At 47.2% G+C, this 20358-nt stretch overlaps 1 protein-coding gene across 3 annotated transcripts in view; it reads right to left on the bottom strand.

Annotated features, from left to right (window-relative positions):
* The window catches only part of LOC147660681 (rab GTPase-activating protein 1-like), a 225995-nt gene that overhangs the window by 136595 nt on the left and 69042 nt on the right, over positions 1 to 20358 (bottom strand). The window contains exon 1 of one of the 3 annotated variants that reach the window (XM_086951533.1): positions 17525 to 18051. The exons of the other annotated variants lie outside the window; for them this stretch is intronic. Within the exon in view, the coding sequence (XP_086807659.1) occupies positions 17525 to 17635 (111 nt within the window). The 5' untranslated portion in view covers positions 17636 to 18051. Of the gene's footprint in view, positions 1 to 17524; positions 18052 to 20358 lie in introns of those variants that run through there. 3 annotated transcript variants of the gene reach the window in all.

Genomic DNA, 20358 nt, shown 5'->3' with positions numbered 1-20358 from the left:
GTATCCAACCGTATCTGACGTGAACTTTGCTGCGTCTCGCCCATCAGCAACTGCATGGGAGAGAATGGCCCGGGCCTCATCCTGCGAGCATAGGCAGCACTTGCACAACCTTATACCTCACAGAATGGGAATAACAGTCCAATATGCAGAAGGTGTTCACCGACCACAGTGCCAGGCTGGTAGAAGAGAAAATTATTTTTGAAGGTATCCAGTCTCTTGGATTTCCTATCCGGTGATGTGGTAGGGAACATGCCAGGCTTGATTCGGTAAGATGAGGCCCGGATCACCAGGTTCTGAGGGGTATGGTGATGGGAGAGGAAGGTGGGTTCCCAGGAGGATGGTGATGGCAGTAAGCAATGGCCCTATGCACAGGATTGTCTGTTACAGGGTTAGCCAAGGCCCCAATCAGGACATCAGTGAGGGCTTTGTTTAAGGGTAGTAAGCGTTCTAATGGAGATACCCCAGGTTGAAGCACCTCCTTCATGACATTTGTTTTGACTTAAACTGTGAGCAGCTGCAGGTCCAGGAACTCAGCCATCCTCCAGACCACCACTGCAAAAGAAAGCCCCTCCCTCCATAGCCACTGTGGGAGAAGAGAGGAGGCCAATGGGTGAGGTGTCCAGACCACTGGGGTCAGCCAGGTCCTCATACTAGTTGTCTTTGGCCATGGCCTCTGCTAGAAGGTCAGTGTGGGTATAGGGACCCTCAGATGCCTTCCATTTGTCTTTCTCAGGTACCCCTTTAGTGAAATAAGGCTTTGTCTCCACTTCAGGCTGTGTGGGCTTAGTTGGTGCTGGAATCAACGCTGGTCCAGCTACGTATCAGAGTTGAGAATCACAATGGATTAGGTGTAACGCCACTGGAACAGTTCCAGGAGGTTGTCTCGGCTGGAGCCGATAGATCCACCAACAGATCCTAAAGGGTCAACTGGCACGGAGGGCGGACCTGCCAGCGGAACCCCATTTGAAGAACCTCTTGACCCTGTGTGACCGAAAGGTGCGGCAAAGAGGTTTGACTGCACAAAAATGGGTTCCATGGCCTCATAAAACTCTCAGAGCTGAGCGGAGGTCGCACCAGCTCCAGGAAATTCAGGGAAGCATGGAGTAGACCCAGATCCCGACACCGGCTGCACAGGGACCAACAGCGAGCGAGGTTGGTGTTTGTGGCATCATTCCCTCGTATCGACTGAAGAATGGGTGCGAGGTGGAGAAACCAAAAAGCGCTTCAACTTCTTGTAATGGGATTTACTAGAAGATGACCTTGAGTGTGATGAAGACCAAAGCGAGCGACTCTGGGAGTGGCCCGAGGCTTTCCAGTCAAGCTGGACTTGGACAGGTGCGGGGTCGCACAGTGAGCGGACAAAAGCTTCATGGCCTGATCGCAGATGACTTGAGGTTTGTAGTCTTGCACTCCGCACATGCTGCAGTCATGGTCCCTCTCCAGGTACCAGAGACATACCAAGTAGGGGTCTGTCACGGACATCTTTCGAGGACAGGGGCCACAAGGTGGGTTTCTTTGGGGAAATCTCTGTACAAACGATGGAAAAAAGGCACACTATACATCGACAAAACGTGGAAAGAAGTAAGTTAAAAAGCGACAGAGGGGAGATCCATCTGGATACGTGTTGAAGGTGTAGAAAAGGTCGGAACTGAGGGCATGACCTGCGGTGGTGCCTATATAGGCACTACGGATGTATATTCCAACCCAGACGCCGCTAACACCACACAGAGCCAAACGATGCCTACTGGCACACACAGGGATTGCTCAAAATCTTCCGACTCCAGTCTGACACCTAGGAAAATTCTTAGATAATCTGCAGCTAGAAGTGTCTATCAGATATGTTAATTTTGGAAACTTGTCTCTCAAAAGTGGTAGTGGCGTTTATTATGGAAACCTTTGGCAAGGTTAAAAACAATTATAGGATGATGGTATTAGGGTATATTATGGCCCAAAAAATTGCATTGAGCTTCTGAGAAACCTGTGACAGCTGTTTGGTGTAATATGTTAATCTGTGGTCTTGCTGAGCATAATACTCCATGGGTTTATTTTTGCACGTTTCTATGTGTTTGAGTTCTAGATCATTGGAATACTTATCTTTTTTGAATGGGAATGTCCCCTGCGTGCTCCACTGCAGGTGAAACTGCTAGCCCGAATTTTATTTTGGGTATAGTTTCAAGTTAATTTTGGTCTGTTCTTGACAATGTGAGGTCCAGGACCTGTCCTGTGACATCGAGGGGATCACCAAGAATGCCCTCATAATAGACAGTGCCTCGGTCTGTGTGTGTGTGTGTGGGGGGGGGGTGGAGTGAGCACAGGAGTCAGTGGGATTCAGTGTGAATGTGCCTGGTTTTGCAGGGCACAAGATGGAGGATGAGGACAGCTTCTCCAGACAGTAGATCTGTATGGCTTGCATTCCTGGAGATGAATGGGGCAATCCAGACAACAAGATGAGGAGGATGGAGACAGGCCTATCTTTAGAAATTCCATGAACACTGGTAGCAAGGAGCTGCTGATTTGTTCTTTCAAGGGAGGCCACTGTGTAAGCAGAGGATGCATGCTGCGTCTGACCCTCCCACACCATCAGCAGCACCATCCTGCAGGTAACTCAACGCTTAGTTCAGAGAGAACAGGAGGTCTACAATGTTGACCCAAGAATTGTGCACAAGGACTTGAGACTGTGCCCAAATCAACATATGGGTTGTGAAAATATAATCTTACATTCCTATTGCTTTACCATTAATGTTCCCATGCACCTATATATCACAACATGCACCGATATGCGTGCTAAGTTTCATTATTCTAGAAGGCCTAGCAGCCATTTTATAAGCAGTAGTACATTTGCACATTTCCTGCATCTCGTAATAAAGCATAGACTCGCTTTCGATATTGGCAACCAGAAGAGATTTTAAAAAAAATTAATTAAGTCAGCGGTGTGTTCATGTGCTGTATCTTGGTTACCAGGACATCTCACATCTTCTCAGTGAAAAGATCCTGCCACCTGCTCAGTAACAACTTTCTTTTACATCTTTACACTCCCCTCATTGACTTATTTTGAGGGAAAATGTAAAAGTAAAGCTCACATTTGCATGCATTTTTGCATGACATGCTCCAACTGGGTTAAAACTCTAGTCGTTTGAAATGGCAATTGTCTCCTGATTAGTGCCGTGCTGCTCGCTATTTTATCATTAAATGCATGTTAGACTTTTGGCTTCCCAACGTGTTGTGTTTCATTTTAAGACAGGTAAGGACTACCAAACTGAGTAATGCATCTAAATCTGTGGGGTCAAAGTGGAGTAATCTGCACCTGTTAAAAGAGTCTCTGGGGTGGGGAGTACTGGAAACGGGGTACAGCAATTGTAGATCATAACCTGGGGTACCACCCTGTATTTGATAATCCTACCGAATTGTGCAATATTCTGTTCTGCTGTGTGATTTAAGTACTTTCTTTTACATGAAAAACAAGAAATGTGCTGGACATTAGTTTGACTGCTGAGTTCTGAGCTCTTCCACCCTTGCTAGAGTTAGAGACAAATGTCGAAATGGCTGTACAGTTTAAAGAGGCATAGCAGGAAGGGCCCCAAGTCACCAGAGGCAAACAACTCTAACCACCACTGTTGGGACCTAGTAGTCCCTATCTACCATGTGGCCTCTAAAACGAGTTTGACACGGTCCATCTATCGAGTACTGAAATAATGCAGCACATCCCTACCCAGTTTTCAGGCAAGTTTTACATCTCCTTAAAGTATCCAAAAAGTAAGCGGTGATTATTCCGTCTCAAGCACCAGGGAGCTCCTATGCATTGCCACCCCTTTAGTGTACAGTACAGGCAAGAACAACTGTGGTCAGGAGTACCATCCTCAGCCGCCTGGACTACTGCAACACCTTATTACTGGAATCACCTGGATATCTGATTTCCAGACTGCAGAGTATCCAGGCGGCAGCAGCTAAGCTGGCACTCTCACGAGCCCACCGATCCTCTACAACTCTAGCGTTGGCTGACCTGCACTGGCTCCCAGTGCCTCAGAGGATCCTCTTCAAGTCCCTATGCATCGTCTTCAAAGCAGTACATGGTCAGGGTCCTAAACCACTCCAAGACAAGTTCCAGTAGTACGAGCCCGCACGGGCCCTCCGCTCCTCGTCCACCAGCCTTGTCAGAATACTTAGGATTAGGAAAATGACCCAGGGTGGCAGAGCTTTTAGTGTAGCAGCAGCCCGCCTCTGGAATAGCCTTCCTATCAAGATCAGGAAAATCAGCAAATTACTGCTGTTCCGCAAAAAAATCAAGACCTGGCTCTTTCCAAAGGTATAACCCAAGGGGTAGCAGTAACAGACCCACATCGAGACATCCTCCTCTTGCTCTTAATACTGATTGATCTTAGTTGCACCTTTCTAAAGCGCCGGGATGTCCGCAGGGTTACAGCGCGCTCTACAAATGGTATAAATAAATAAATAAATAAAATAGTGTCTACGCCCTGTAACACTGGTGGAGTGAAATTGCGCTGAAAATTTAGCCACAAAGATGGATGTTCAAATTGAGCACAAAGCTATGAATAACAAAACCAGAAATCTGGGAAAGACACAGGAGAAGAGCAACCATATACAAAAACAAAAAAATTGAACCCAATAAAGATTTTACCAAGCAACCATCAAGGAAGCTATTAGATCTTTCTACTCTTACCGCATTGGACAGGCAACAACCCAAACTAAATAACTCTTCAAAATCGTCTTTGAGTTCTGTGATTAAGTGACCTGCAGCAGCAATTCCCAGTACTCTGCAATTCCATAGCAGGAAATAAAGCCAATAATCTTGAATAACACGCTCTCTTGAAAGGACGCAAGTATCACCTCCCCTTGCTAATCTTGGCAAATCACGTCCCATCTACTAGAAAACATACAATTTGCTATTTCAAATCGCCATCAACAAAAGAAAGCAATGAAATAATCAAAGCTAATAACACTTGAGCTCATCAACGCCCAGAAACATATTTAAAAGCAATGGTCTGACATCCTCTGCTGCATTACCAGGAGGTGCTAACATAAATTACTTCCTATCAATTGGAGAGTTCCACAGAGATCTCAAAATATCCCACATCATATCCCTTTTGAAGAATCAAGGACTGCACCAGAACGAAGGTACCTATTACAGACAAATATCCAACATAGTGTCCCTAGTTAAGCTACTGAGAGGGTGACTTTCTTTCAGTTATTTAGCTTTCGTTAAAAAAAAATGTTTTAAATACAGCAAGCTCAACTCGGCAAGAGAAGTAGGTTCTGATCTAAAAAAGAGATCCAACCTGGAATTCGCCTTGACTCTGCACTGATTGCCATCTGGGTTGACCTCAAGGACACTGTTGATTCAAATGGAGGTGCTGCCCTACTCTTACCCAACCTTACAGAAGCTTTTGAGACTTGACCACCAACTCTTAGTTCAAAGTCTAATCTAGACAGGAACCATGGGATGGTGTTAGGGGAAACGAGATGCTGATTGCCCTGGTCCGCCCAGTGGGAAAACGAGACGTGACCAGTCACTGGAGATCCCAAATAAAGCACCCCCCCCCAACAAATATCAGAATGGATTCAAGGAATGGACCAATGGCAGTTTACAAGAATAGAGGCTGCGCAAAGAAACACTCCAAGATCTTGGGGAAATAGTGGGATTACTGCTATGATCTCACAAACTACGCTTTCTAAATTCTTCCCTCATGTATCCCTCCTTTGACTCTTCCCGAAACTAATTTTAATACTATGATCTTTCTAATCCATTTCTAGAGATTCTTCCATCCTCCATCTCTCCTTTCAGGGCATTAGGTGGGCTGGGTCTCACCGCTGCTGAGCACCAGCAGTTTTTTAAAGGAGGCCTCGAAATGGGTCTCTATCGAGCTCTGTTTTGTGCCCTGGCACAGGCGGTCCGTTTTTTTCTGTGCTGCAGAAACAGCAAGCACGCGATGTGCACGTGCCTACACTGCTCACTTATCACTAGTGTGCACTGCCCACACTGCTCGCTCCTCACTAGCGGAGAAGTTACGTCATGCCAGGTGAGCGTTGTAGGGAAGGGTAATCCTTTAAAGAGAGTCGTTTTCTCTCTGGATTTCCCTTTTCTTTTTGATACTTAGGAGCTGCAACATTGTCGTGGTGTCACTAGGTCTTTAAGTGGAAGCTTTTTCAATATTATATGCAAGCCATAGTTACTGTTTATTTATCTTATGCAACTAACAACCACTGACAAAGCCAATAGTCCAAACTTGTTGTATGTATGATGTTACTTGTATCAAAAATCTGGATGCAATGACAGAAACAGCAAAATACACGTAGGGCGGCAGACAATGCTAAGCACAGATTTTTAGTTTACGTTGTTTTCAAGCCAAGCCCTTAATTGCATTAGTCACGGCCTCTTGAGAGACCCCCCAGTTTTTTTTTTTATCCCACTTAAAGCCCGGTCTCCTTTCACTCTTCGTAAACCTTATCTTACTATGATCTCCCAATAAACACTTTTCATGAACTTCCCTCTTCTATCACTCTGTTATACTTTTCAATCCAACTGACCCACATGTCCATCACCCAAATTAACCCATATTTCCCTATATTATTCTAACACTAATGCTTTTGGGTTCCGGAGTAGCATGCAACTCGCCGAAAAATGCTTTGACGCCTCATCAGGGGTAGCAAGCGCTATATAAATACAATTACATTTACTTCCAAATGACCTGATCTCTTTCAAGCTTACTTGATGCCCAGATCATCTTAGAACTGGAAAACCATTCGACCTGCGCATCTCTGGCCACATGACTCCTCACAGCTGTATACCGCTGGCAGCTAAGGAACCAGGTGAAACTTAACTCTTTCCTAGTAGAAATCCCTGTTTGTCAAACATGACAGAATTCTGTCCCTTGCTTTTCATGGCCTCTGGAAACTGGGCTGCACCCCACGCCCTCAACAGAAGTGAAGTCCCTTGGTGTAAACATGGACTCCAACCGCAAGCTAACAAGCTATCAGAAGCTACTCCCACAAGACGAGAACTTTGTGATGCATCTTCACATACCATGCTTTCCTAAGGGATGCGTGCCACAACAACCCCCAGGGGCGCTCTACTTTCGACTCTTTATAGATCGCAGAAGCAAGTTTCCACAATATACAAAATGATGCTGCAAGGCAAGTCCTAAACCTGAACCCTTGTGACCGCGTTAATTCCGCCCTCAAGGCCCAAATCTAGCTAACAGTTCCAAGAATAGAGTATGTCTAAGTCCTGAGCATCAATCGTATTATCGTTCAATAGTCATGGGTGAAACTTCAGTTCCAAACTCCTCAACACCAGCACTGGACAGGAGCTCTTTCCCTGAAAACACAATTGACTCTACAATAAGTTCAAGAAAAAAATGCGGATCATTAGCATTCACCTAGAACTGAGGAAGGCATCAAAGTCGAAATCGTGACTTCAGAGGCCTGGCGAGTAGTGATATGGGTTTGCAGATGCAAACTGCATTTCTATTCCTCAGTCAGTTTTGACACTACCCACGTCATGCTTAAGACACTGCGACGAGTTGGAAGCAAACCTCCAAGCCCCACACACAAAAAAACATTACGTATAGTTCACATTTCATCCAACATTCCAAGAGAGAAAACCAAGTCACACAAGCACCCTCTTAGCAGTCCATTAATCTATGAACATGAATGTAGTTAATTCCAAGGTTTTTGCATCAACATTATTCAATGCTTCGATGTTAATTCAAACATATAGATCCAAAGACCAAATCTTGTGATTCAAGTTCTTTATTATTCAAATAGGTTAAAAGATTTTTCCAGCTTTACACTGCCGACACGTGTTTCGCCCTCTCCAGGGCTTTTTCAAGGCTATCTTGTTCTGGTCTTAAGCTGCTCCGATCTTGTGTTGCTCTGGCATCGGAGAGGTTAAAGTTCAAAACAACATGGGTGTGAAGCGTTTATGCGAAACCTATTAGATGTCTTGGTCACAGCGAGCTATTTAGAAAGTAGGTTCCCTCTAGGTAACTTTAGTCTTGTTATGTCCCTCGTGGAGCTTTTGAAAAACAAAAGTGAATTGTCTTGTTATAGGGGTGCAACTCGCTGTGTGGAGAAAAAATCCTATATTGTTGAGTGAAGGGTTCTTGAAGACCTTGATAAGTCTTATTCTTGTTGTAACCGGGCGCCGGGTCTCCAGTGCCTTGCAGTGGAGGGAACCTACTTTCTAAATAGCTCGCTGTGACCAAGACATCTAATAGGTTTCGCATAAACGCTTCACACCCATGTTGTTTTGAACTTTAACCTCTCCGATGCCAGAGCAACACAAGATCGGAGCAGCTTAAGACCAGAACAAGATAGCCTTGAAAAAGCCCTGGAGAGGGCGAAACACGTGTCGGCAGTGTAAAGCTGGAAAAATCTTTTAACCTATTTGAATAATAAAGAACTTGAATCACAAGATTTGGTCTTTGGATCCATATGTTTGAATTAACATCGAAGCATTGAATAATGTTGATGCAAAAACCTTGGAATTAACTACATTCATGTTCATAGATTAATGGACTGCTAAGAGGGTGCTTGTGTGACTTGGTTTTCTCTCTTGATTTGTGGTATTTGCACTCAGTTGCATTGCTCTAACACCCCTGGTGGTGGGTGTCTTATCAAGTTCCCAGTGCACCTCTATGCTCTGATATTACACGTATTACGTACCCGGGGAGAATAACGAATAACAGTAGGTGCGGACGTTTTCTCTGATGAGAAACACTACCACCATTTTGTTTGTATAAATTTCATCCAACATTCGTCCGACCATGCACAAAAAAGTAAGTAGTTCCGTCCGACCATGCACAAAAAAGTAAGTAGTTCCGTATACCCAGTGGCAAGAAAGAGCAGGAGAAATGCCACAACAGAGGAGCTGTTTTATTGGTGCTTCTTAATAACTGCAGCGTCACGTGGTAACTTGCCACGCCAGTAACCGACAGCGCATCCTGTAAACATTCTCACATTTGGTTACGGAAACTCGAAGCCCTCAGACAGCGCAGTGTGAACCTCGGCACAGCATGTGGTGTGTGAATAAAGATGTTTGGTAACCAGCGGTACCATGGCAAGGAACATGCCCAGAGGGGAAACCAGCCGCGAGGGAATAAAGGCGGGAACAGGCCGCGCTCCTCCACAGAAGGGCGCGAGTAAACAAGAGTCGACCGAGAAGAGGCGGAGCAGCGCCAGTGCTCGGACCACACTACCTGGGGTGCCCGAGGGGGTACCAGTGCTCGGCCTCACCCTCCCTGCGGTGCTAACTAGAAACACCTCAAAGGCAAACCCCACTGCTTGTGCTCCCCACTAGAGCTGTCCCTGCGCAGGAGAAGCAGAGCCGTGCAAGGGGCTGTAACCCTCAAGTAACGCCCCCGAGCTGGCATCTGTTCTGCCCTCTTGGAGAGGCAATTCCGAGCTACCACCCTGAACTCTCCCGTGTCCTAACCCTTGTTTGGGCTGCATGCATGAGCTGTCCCAGTGACCAGGGGTGGCTCTAGGCCCATGGTGGCCCTGGGCAGGGAGCGTAGGTAGGGGGCCCCGGAAGAGGGGGTCTGGGCGGGGTGGAGCGCGGAGGCCAGTGAAGAGGGGGGTCAGGGTGTTTGGAAGTGGAACAGAGCCGGAGGCCGCCAAATTCCTACCAGGGGCCGCCGCGCAAATATGTATCCATCCTCAGAGGATTATTATATTAAGGATACATATTGGCGTGGTGGCCCCTGTGGTGTGGTGGCCCTGTGCAGGTGCACATGCCTAAGGCCGTCCCTGCAGTGACCCTCAATCTGTGACGTCTCACTCCCCAGTGCTCTTCCTACCTCAATGTCTTCACCTGGGAGCGAAAGCCCCGAGCTACCAAGCCCAACCCGCCAGACTAGCCTCGCCCGTCCTGCGCTGGCGTTGGCAGGGACGGAGCTTCTGTCTCGCACTGCTGAAGGAAGTTCGCTTTCAATTTCCTCCACAGGGCACACCTCGGTGCGTTTATCCTCTCGCCAGGGATGTTGACAGAGAGAAGACGGCTGCACCCACTATGTCAACAGAAAGGCCACACGCGATTCCCTTTCACCGAATCCCCATTGGTAAGCGGGTAATGCCAAGACAGAGGAGCCACAGGGACAAGGAAGAGGTTTGAGGGCATCTGCACTCCTGCCCTGGCACCTCTGCTACACCAAGCACAGCATCTACAGGGGGATTTCCAGGGTATCTATGTGAAATACAATTACATACAGTGGAACTACAAGGACATAATAATTAACTAAGTCTGTAAATGCCCCCCAAACACACTTTGGTGAGAGAGAGAGAGAACTACAGCCAGGTGGTAAAAGAAAGAAGCAAATGAGTGGCGACAGACCAGGGAAAGGGAAGCACTGGTTATGCCAACTGGTCTCGCTTCGCCTTACATACAAGTAACACCAAGCTTGTCCATAGTAGTTTTCATGGTCTGTCAAGGTGGATGTTCTGCCTTCCACATTCCTGCTGCATGTTTTTTCTAGTGACCCCCTAGGTGGCAAGAAAATGCAGCAAACGAGTTTAAATGTGGCTCTGTTATTTTAGCTGAAATACTGTGTTTGGAGCAGGAGGAATGACTAATCTACCGATGGTGAAACTAAAAAGCACCTGTTGGAGTGGCAAACACAGAAAGAGGGTAAAGAAACAAAATGGATGGAGCATGACAACTGAAATACACACGAAAGCTATCCAATCTTGAGCAAGGATTGGCTTTGTGGAGTATTGTATACAGTGCTGTCTCCCAACCAAGAGCTGGCGCGCTCTGTAGTGAGACTCCAAAAATGTGCTCGATTCCTAGCCTGCTCACCTTCATTTCTTTTTCATAACAATATAAATTATTTTATCTTCTACAGAGACAAGAGACCCTACAGGATGAACGATTTGTGCTATAACAATGCCCTCCTAGGTAAACGGACATGGGGTGTGATATGTCCAATGCAGGCCTATATCCGCTCCTGTGGCAACAGCTATTCGCTAATGGTGTGTCGTCTAACAAGCAAGCACAGAATACAATAAAAGGATTCTGACATTAAACCTATCATTTTTGCTCCCAACATAATCTGAAGACAGTAACTGGTGCAGCCTGGAGAAAAGTGAGAAGGTTGATGGAGCTACTTTCATTCTGTGTACGCTACGGTTACCATGCTACTGGTTTACTGTGTGCAAAGCGGGCAAAACATACTGTCTCTTTTCCGCCTGCGCGACTGAAATCTGTAGTACTACGATCCATGCTGTACCTCTTAAGGTTATACAGGTGACGTGTGCTGCTTCTGCTACCGGAGTTGCGCTGGTCCAGAAAGTACAGAAGAGAATTTATCACTCCTGCTGCTTGTGCTGCAACCATTGCATGTGAAAGGAAAACCTGTCTTGCTGTTGCCAATGATGTGCTGTTTATGTGTGACTGAAGGAAGCGTGCACTGCTGCAAATAATGTTAAACCAGTTATGAGTGCAAATTGTGCTCTACCTGTAGGGCGGGTGTGTGTGTGTGGGTGGGAGAAGCTTGCACTGCTGTTGCTGCTTGACCTGGACTTATTTTTCGTGTGTTGGGTCTTCTCTGCTGCTGCTTGTTCTATACCTGCTCTGTCTTTAAGACAAACTTACTGCTGCTGTGTAGTTCATGTTGTAGAAGTATGACAGAAGCTTGCACTGTTGCCGCTCTGACACTGCCTTTTACCGCACTGTTTGCGTGTTTATGGAGCTTGCACAGCCGCTGCTCGAATCATACCTGTCGCTGTGTAAAAGTTTAACAACACTTTTCTGTGCATGAATAAAGTTCGTTCTGCTGCTTGTGCAATCGTTGTCTAGGGGAAACTTGGAATGTGTACGAGGGAAACTGGCATTATTCCCGCACAAGTGTCAGTTCATGAGGGTGTGCCTGTGTGTGAGAGAAAGACAGAAAAGGAGCCTGCACGGGTGCTGCATGTTTTGTACCCGTTCTTTGTGTAAGGAAAGCTGTAACTGCTGATGCCTGTAAGGCAGGGAAGCTTGCAAAGCTTCTATGCACGCTAGACCTGTTTTGAGAGAGGGCCGTTTGTACTGTTGTTCTGTAACAAGGCGGTGTGCGTGTCTGAGAGAATCCTGGATTGTACTTGACATACTGTAGCTGTTTTAAGTCTGAAAGAAGTGTACACCGGCGCTGCACCTGTTTTCCATTAGTTTTGTGGTGTTGCTGAGAGAAGCTTGCGTTGGTGCTACATGTGCTGCACCGGTTGCGTGTGCGGGGCTTGCACTAGTGCAGCTCGTTCCGTACTTGTGGTGCAAATAAGCTTGCGTCGGTGCTACATGTGCTGTACCGGTGGCGTGTGCGGGGCTTGCACTAGTGCAGCTCGTTCCGTACTTGTGGTGCAAATAAGCTTGAGTCGGTGCTACATGTGCTGTACCGGTTGCGTGTGCGGGGCTTGCACTAGTGCAGCTCGTTCCGTACTTGTGGTGCAAATAAGCTTGCGTCGGTGCTACATGTGCTGTACCGGTTGCGTGTGCGGGGCTTGCACTAGTGCAGCTCGTTCCGTACTTGTGGTGCAAATAAGCTTGCGTCGGTGCTACATGTGCTGTACCGGTTGCGTGTGCGGGGCTTGCATTAGCGCAGCTCGTTCCATACTTGTGGTGCAAATAAGCTTGCGTCGGTGCTACATGTGCTGTACCGGTTGCGTGTGCGGGGCTTGCACTAGTGCAGCTCGTTCCGTACTTGTGGTGCAAATAAGCTTGCGTCGGTGCTACATGTGCTGTACCGGTTGCGTGTGTGGGGCTTGCACTAGTGCAGCTCGTTCCGTACTTGTGGTGCAAATAAGCTTGCGTCGGTGCTACATGTGCTGTACCGGTTGCGTGTGCGGGGCTTGCACTAGTGCAGCTCGTTCCGTACTTGTGGTGCAAATAAGCTTGCGTCGGTGCTACATGTGCTGTACCGGTTGCGTGTGCGGGGCTTGCACTAGTGCAGCTCGTTCCGTACTTGTGGTGCAAATAAGCTTGCGTCGGTGCTACATGTGCTGTACCGGTTGCGTGTGCGGGGCTTGCACTAGTGCAGCTCGTTCTGTACTTGTGGTGCAAATAAGCTTGCGTCGGTGCTACATGTGCTGTACCGGTTGCGTGTGCGGGGCTTGCACTAGTGCAGCTCGTTCTGTACTTGTGGTGCAAGGACGCTTGCGTCGGTGCTACATGTGCTGTACCGGTTGCATGTGCGGGGCTTGCACTAGTGCAGCTCGCTCTGTACTTGTGGTGCAAATAAGCTTGCGTCGGTGCTACATGTGCGGGGCTTGCACTAGTGCAGATCGTTCTGTACTTGTGGTGCAAGGAAGCCTGCGTTGGTGCTACATGTGCTGTACCCACAGATGTGAGCGCGCACCTGTGGTACATTTTATGTATTGGTTGCTTGTGTGAGTGGGTGTGTGTGTGTGGGGGGGGGGTGGCTTGCACTGGTCTACATGATCTGTACCCGCTTGTGAGAGCGTGCACAAGTGCAACATGTTCTGTGCTTAGGCTGCTTCTACTGGTGCTACACGTTGTACTTGCTTTGTGTGTTGGGGTGAGCGTGACTACTGCTACAAGTTCTATTACCTTGTGTGTGTGCAGGTGTGAGCTTGCACGTATGCTGCATGCTTGGTACATGTTCTGTGCAAGAGAAGCTTTACCAGCTGCTGCCCATCTCGTACACGTGATGTAAGTGAGGGAAGCTTGCACTGTTGCCATCCACGCTGTACCAATTCTGACTGAGGCATGTTTGCACTGTTACAGGCTGTGCTGTCATGGTGGGGTGTGTGCCTGAGAGAATCGTGCATTGTAATGGATGTGCTGTACCGGGTCTATGCTTGAGGGGCGCTTTCACTGGTGCTGTGCCTATTGGGGTGTCTGTGAACAAAGCCCACATTAGTGCTACATGATCTGTGCCTCTTTTGTTCAGGGGGAGGGGGGACTGGATGCACTTTTGCTGCATGTGGTATACCTGTGTTTAGGGGATACAGTGTACTGGTGCTGCGTGTTCTGTACCTCTTCTAGGTGTTTGCGGGAGGAATTCTGCACTAGACCTGTTCTGAGTGTGAGGGTGAGCAAAGCTTGCACTGGCCCTGCATGCCCTGCACCTGTTCAGTGTGTGACTGCCCTGTGTTGCCTGTCCTGCATCTGTAACAGGCACGTTAAGAAGTGGACACTCGTGTGGAATGTGCGGTACCCGTTGCGGGAGGCTTGCTCTGCTGCACACACTAGATCCCATGAACGCAGACAATGCCTCACTTCATTACCTGGGGCTTATCCAGAGCTCTGGACTTAGTCTGTGGGGAGATGAGGGAATAGCCGCGTGACCCTCAGAAAAACAAGGGCCACATTGTACTGGTGTGGCATTCCTGTCTCTGCCCCCTGAATGCACCCCTCTCACCAACCTAATATTTGCCTCTGGGACAGTTACCTGATCACCAGACCACGGGACCTGCTGCAAGCCACACAAAAAAAACGTGTGGGGTTTAGGCACATGCAGCAGAGATCTGAGAGTGGCATGCATGATATCCTGGCGATCATACTTGAACCCTCATCCTTCTCAGGTTGATAAAAACGTTCAAGGGGTGACCTGGGTACAGGTTGTTCGTAGGGCCCAGTGCTGCCATGGGCTGTCAGATTTGTTCTGAACCAAAGGTCAATAAACAGATATTTTATTTTTTTATGATTAAAACGTTAGCATCATTAAAATAGCAATCCAGATTATACATTAGAAAAAAGTCCAAAAGCAGAGGTGACTTATTTGGAAAATGATTGCTGAAGTACAGAGGCCGCCAGTAAAATATTTGGCGATCAGCAGATCAGACGGGTCAGTTGCATTCCTAGGGGAAACCAGGAAAACAAGTTCTGGAGAGACCCACCAGCCCCTACTGGAGAGAATGAAAGAACAACATCTCCAGCCACTTCATTCAATGACTTTGCGTGAATCCTTTGAACATGAGCACATGTCTACCGGGTCAAAGTCGCATGCATGCTTTATAGGAGGGCCTAGTCAGCCACATAAAAGACCCTCTCATTTGAGAACAGTTAAGATGAATACAGGACACAACACATTTTCATGGCAATAAAATGGCAATGGTCTACAAAAATGTTTGAACTCCATCAAAGTATGTAGCGCTTTTTTCCGTTCTGTTCAAAAAAGCCTATCATCCAAATTAGGACATTAACAGTATCTGGGCGAAATTCTCACTGCGTTCCATGCCTTAATTCAGGTTAAGAAGTTAAGTGATAACTTCTGCACAGTGTTGAAACTTGTTTTGAAGTCCATGTACAATGTTTCAGTATCCCATTATCAATTTAAGCTAGAAACAAGTTTCCTTTTCTCAAAAAACAAAACCTCACATTAGGCACCATGAGGTGGAAATGTGTCAAGAGTGGAAAAATCTATCATTGTGTGGAAAATGCCACAGCTAAGGAAACCAGTAACTCCTGTGGTTGGATTAGAACCACGAGCTCTTGGGGTGGCGAGTGTTTGGTTACATGCAGATGTTCTCTGAGGCCTGTTCCTGTTCCTCGGGAACTCGTTGAATATTTACCAGTAAATTAACAGTGTGTTTCTTTGTGTTTACAATAAACCCATATATCTTCTCCACAGCCATATTTACAGAACACAAGGCAGGAGAACTTTTTTCTTAAGAAGCCTGTGTTTTTAGAGGTGATTACATAAAAAATTATGAGTAAGTGGCAGAGATAAATATGTGGGTGCCTTTTATTTAATAAAGGAAATGTTGCCGTTACATCAGTGTGGCAACGTTCTTCAATCTGTCTGATCTGCCAGTTACAGTGCGAAACATGGTTCTGTATGTCCGCTTATTGTACCAAATGGGAAATTCGTTGTCTTAATTGGAGGTATGGGATTGAGGGCATGAGTTCAACATATTTTGAAGGGATGACGTAAAAAGCACCATGTGATTAGATCAGAACAATCTCAGATTAGCCAATATTTGTATTAGTTTATGTGTCATGATATGGTGTTATTTATACTAGTAAATGTGAGGGGGGAAGAAAATGTACTCTAATCTATATTGGAAAAAATAAACATTCCACTTCATGTGCAATGTTCTGCATACAGTATAACTCATCTCCCTTGCTGCACAGCGCAACTAAACGTCAAAGCTCTGGATAATGTGGTTTTATATCCCTCCTGCTAAAGCAATTTTGCTGTTCTGTAGATCGGTAAATAACGGGTGTTCCAGTTAATATTTTCATGAAATTTCAGAAAATTAGCAAAGGAGGACCTGGAGGGGTTCGAACTCGTGATGTCGGCAGCGAGCGCCATCTTAGAAACTGCTACATTTTTCAAACATACATATACAGCATGCATCATCCCCTTCCACCCCACCTGTGGCTTCTTCTTCTGTGTATTACTACTGTGCAGGGCTCTCTAGGTGCTAACACTCTGCTCACCCAAGGGGCGTGGGTGAGGTAAACACACCTGCTTCTGAGAATATTTGCATGCTACATGCTCCTGTTGGCGGCACTGTCGAAGGGGGAGCGGGATTTACTTAACCCCTTCGACGCTGATGACGAGCTGGGCTCGTCATGGCGTAGCCTCCTCGCACGCTGATGACGAGCCCAGCTCGTCACGTAAAGTGCGATTTAGAAAAACTCAGCGCAGGAGCGGAATTCCGCTAGCGCGCATGGAGTTAAGGACTGAGAGCAAGAACTAATACGTACCAAAGAACCAGCACCCCCCTCGCTCCCTGGCTTCAGCACCTTGGAATTTTGGGGCTTGAAGTATCCCCGCTATAGATATGGACCAGGAATTTAGGCAGGCAGCTCTGTGGGGGTAAAAAGATTCATCCTATGGCCTTTTTCGCTACATAGTGTGAATCCCGCCAATGTCTTTTCATGGAAGCAAACGATACGGATGAAGAAACGTCTGCCTTCAAGACCTCGCTCCCAAGGCTCCCTGGGGCGACCAACTCTACAAGACTGTTATCTTTGTTTTTCGTTGGTGTTCTGTTTTTACCTCTTGTATCCTTCTTGATGAATAAACTGTAAAGCTCTCCGATACCCTTGGTGGTCATGTTCGCACTATAGAAAACTTTTTTTTTCAATAAATTGCTATTGGCCACTGAGCCCCCCTGTGCCACAGTCAAAGTGCATGAGGGGCTCTTAGAAGACTCCCTAAAAAAAGTAAAGAAGCAGAGGGCGAGCACAATATGGTAGGAGAAAATTCGAAACATGACACTAATAAAACTTCAAGAAAAGAGAAGCGTGCACCCAGACCCTTTGAGAAGGCTAGACAAATCTTAAAAAATAAAGAGTAGCAGCCCTGAAACAGAGCTGTCAAGAAACCAGGTCCATGCGAGTAGCTCCTCCAGCCTAGGAGTGTTCTTAGACTTCTGGGAACTGTAGTTGCGGTTTGATAAATGGTTATACATATGACTGCAAATCCCAATAAATATGAGACAGAGAAAGAGACAGACTGCTAATACCTATAAGAGTTGTGCACATCTCACCTAATCCATGCACCGCACACAGAGACTTTACCAGTCACTGAAAACATCACCCATGAAGCACATCACCTACCCCTGGCTTGGGCCTGCTCAAGGCCACTAGCCGGCTTAGGATGTCTTCCTCGTAGACTTGGCTGAAAACGTGAGCATCATAGGCCACCATGATGGAGATTTCACGCATCATCTTCCTGTAGAGGCAGGGAACAAGTCTAGGGCCACACAGAGTGACGGCAGAGGTCCAAGCCTCCTGGGAAGCAGGCCTGGGATCACACAAGGCAGAGGCAGCATGTCCCAAGATCACACAAGGAAGAACATCTGGGATCACACAGTGCGGCAGCAGGAGCAGGGCTAAGATCTCACAGCAGCACGTTCGAGTTTAGAGGGGGCCTGAGCAACAGTTTCAAGGTCACACATTGAGTCAGGATGAAGATCGCACAACGGCAAGCAAGGGACCAAAAGCTGCAGTGATATCCGCACTTTTGGACCCCACAGGAAACACGTCCAAGGTCACACCAGGCAGCAGCATAACATCTTAAGCCACATGGGGAACGCTGCAGGTCCAAGATCACACCGTGCAAGCAGAGGGGCGCTGAGCTGTCTGTACAGCAAGCTCCAGGATTATGCAGTGCTTTGGATCTGCACAACCGAATGGGACAAGCTCCACCCTGAGTGGGAGGAGAAAAGGCAGGGGGTGGCCCTCGAAACATCGACACCTCCTGGCTTTAATGAGCTCACACTTTCCAACTAGTCCACTAGCCCACAACGGGGGTAGCGAGTCCGATGGCAAAGCCATGGGGTTACTCTTCCCAGGGAAATGTCACTGTGTCGTGGGCCCTTTACAATCCTATGTTTATTTCCATCATATTTAGGTGAAGATGTAAAGATGAAATTAGATGGCAGGTGTTTTAGGTCCATGGCTAAAACCTACCCACTGGACCAGGGCACGCGGCACCAGGTTGTTACTGCGCAGTATGCCTGGTGGATAATGATATTTACCACTGGCGTTTCAAAGCTTAAGACTAATTAAATGCATGTGAACACCAGGCTCGTTATTCTAAGCTGCCGCTCAGAAGTTGCATAGAGAGCAGTCGGGACTTACTCCAGGGGGTGGTAAGGGAATTGGAGCTGGCATTCAGTGACAATGGTGTGATCACACTTAAACTCACTCAGTGTGCGGCTGATAAATATCTTTTCAGGTGCACTGATTCAAAGGGGGTTTAGGATAAAACCCCTAAAATGTCTTCAAATGTCTCTGGGCGTGCAAAGTGTCACACAAATGTGATAATGGAGAGCTGCCCGCCCTCATCACAACCCTGGGAGGGCTGGCTCTGCACAAGTGCTTCACAAAGAAGGCCAAATAAAATCAAACCCGTGAGAGGATGTGGAGTAATGGTCAGAGCCTCCGACTTTGGACCTGGGGAACTAGGTTTGAGTCTCAGTGTGGGCTCAACATCCTGTGATTCTGGGCAAATCACTTAATCTCCCCGTGCCACAAAAAAATATATAATGTATATGTGTGAACATCGAAGTGACAGCAGAACGTTCATTACCCTACTATGATACACCCCCATTTATTGATCTTATAGGGCAGAGTGAGGTAGAGTCTGCTATTTGTAAAATTGTCCAAGGTAAGGCACCGGGCCAGGATGGCATTCCTGGCGATCTGTTCCGTGCCAGCCCTAAGCAATGGGCCAAATTCTTCTCCCTCTTGACTAATGCCCTCCTCCTTGGGTCTCCAGTCCCAGACTCATGGAGGGGGGCAGAAGTGATTCCCATTTACAAGAAGGGGCCAAGGGGTGACCCTGCCAACTATCGTCCGATCAGCTTGATCGATGCTGGTCAGAAGGTGGTTGGGAGAGTCCTTCTGGAAAGAATCCTTTCTTGGGCAGAGGAGAATAATATAATTTCCTCCTTCCAGGCGGGATTCCGGGCCTGTACAAGCACTGTAGATCAGGCTTTCAGGTTGTAATTACTTCATTGGAAGACAGTCTCGATTAGAAAGGGTGGTCTGTACTTGGCCTTCATCGATCTGAAGACCGCGTTCGACCTGGTCTCCCGAGGGCGCCTGTGGGCGGTTCTTCATGAGATGGGGTTCCCTCTGCCCATCCTGCACCTGTTGGCCCGCATGCATGATGGAACATACGCACGCATTCGGTGGGGCACGAAGGAGCAGTTAACTGAAAAAATCCCGGTGAACAGAGGTGTCCGCCAAGGATGTGTTTTGGCGCCGACCCTCTTTTCCTTATTTGTTAATGGGGTGGTTTCCTTTTTATCTGATATTGATGCTGACGCCCCTAGTTTGGCTGGTGTGAAAGTTCCTGCTATGCTCTTTGCCGATGACACGTGACTAGTCTCTAAAACGCCCATGGGGATCCAAAAATTGCTGGATCGGTTTTGTGTCTTTTGTAATTTAAGGGGCTTGGTTATTAATACTTCTAAAACCAAGCTCCTCTACTTTAATCCCAGTAGGAAAGCCAACCGCCGCTCACTCTTAATGAAGAGCCATTAGAGCGGGTTAAAATGTTCGACTATCTTGGGATCAGGATATCCGACCAACTCAAGTGGAACCCTCACATCGAAAAAATGGTTTTAAACCATAAACGGGTTGTGGGCGCCATAATCAGGGAGCATAGATCCTCAGTATCAAGACCCATTGCGCCTGCCTTAGAGATCTATTCTGCCAAATCAGTAGGTAGTGCACTGTATGGGGCAGAGCTCTGGGGTTTTAATAACGTTGACTCCCTCGTGATGGCCGAAAACAAATTCTATAAGGAGCTTTTGTCTATCCCCAGGTGTACCCCTAGCAAGCCCATTCAATACGATCTTGGACGCAGATCTATCAAAGATCTTATAATTCTGCGTCCGCTTCTCTATTGGGCTCGCCTGTGGCGCACACCAGAGCTAGAG

Source organism: Lissotriton vulgaris, unplaced genomic scaffold (genome assembly GCF_964263255.1).
Source record: "Lissotriton vulgaris unplaced genomic scaffold, aLisVul1.2 SCAFFOLD_763, whole genome shotgun sequence".
In the NCBI taxonomy this organism is placed as follows: Eukaryota; Metazoa; Chordata; class Amphibia; order Caudata; family Salamandridae; genus Lissotriton; species Lissotriton vulgaris.
This window is presented reverse-complemented; position numbering and strand designations above follow the sequence as displayed.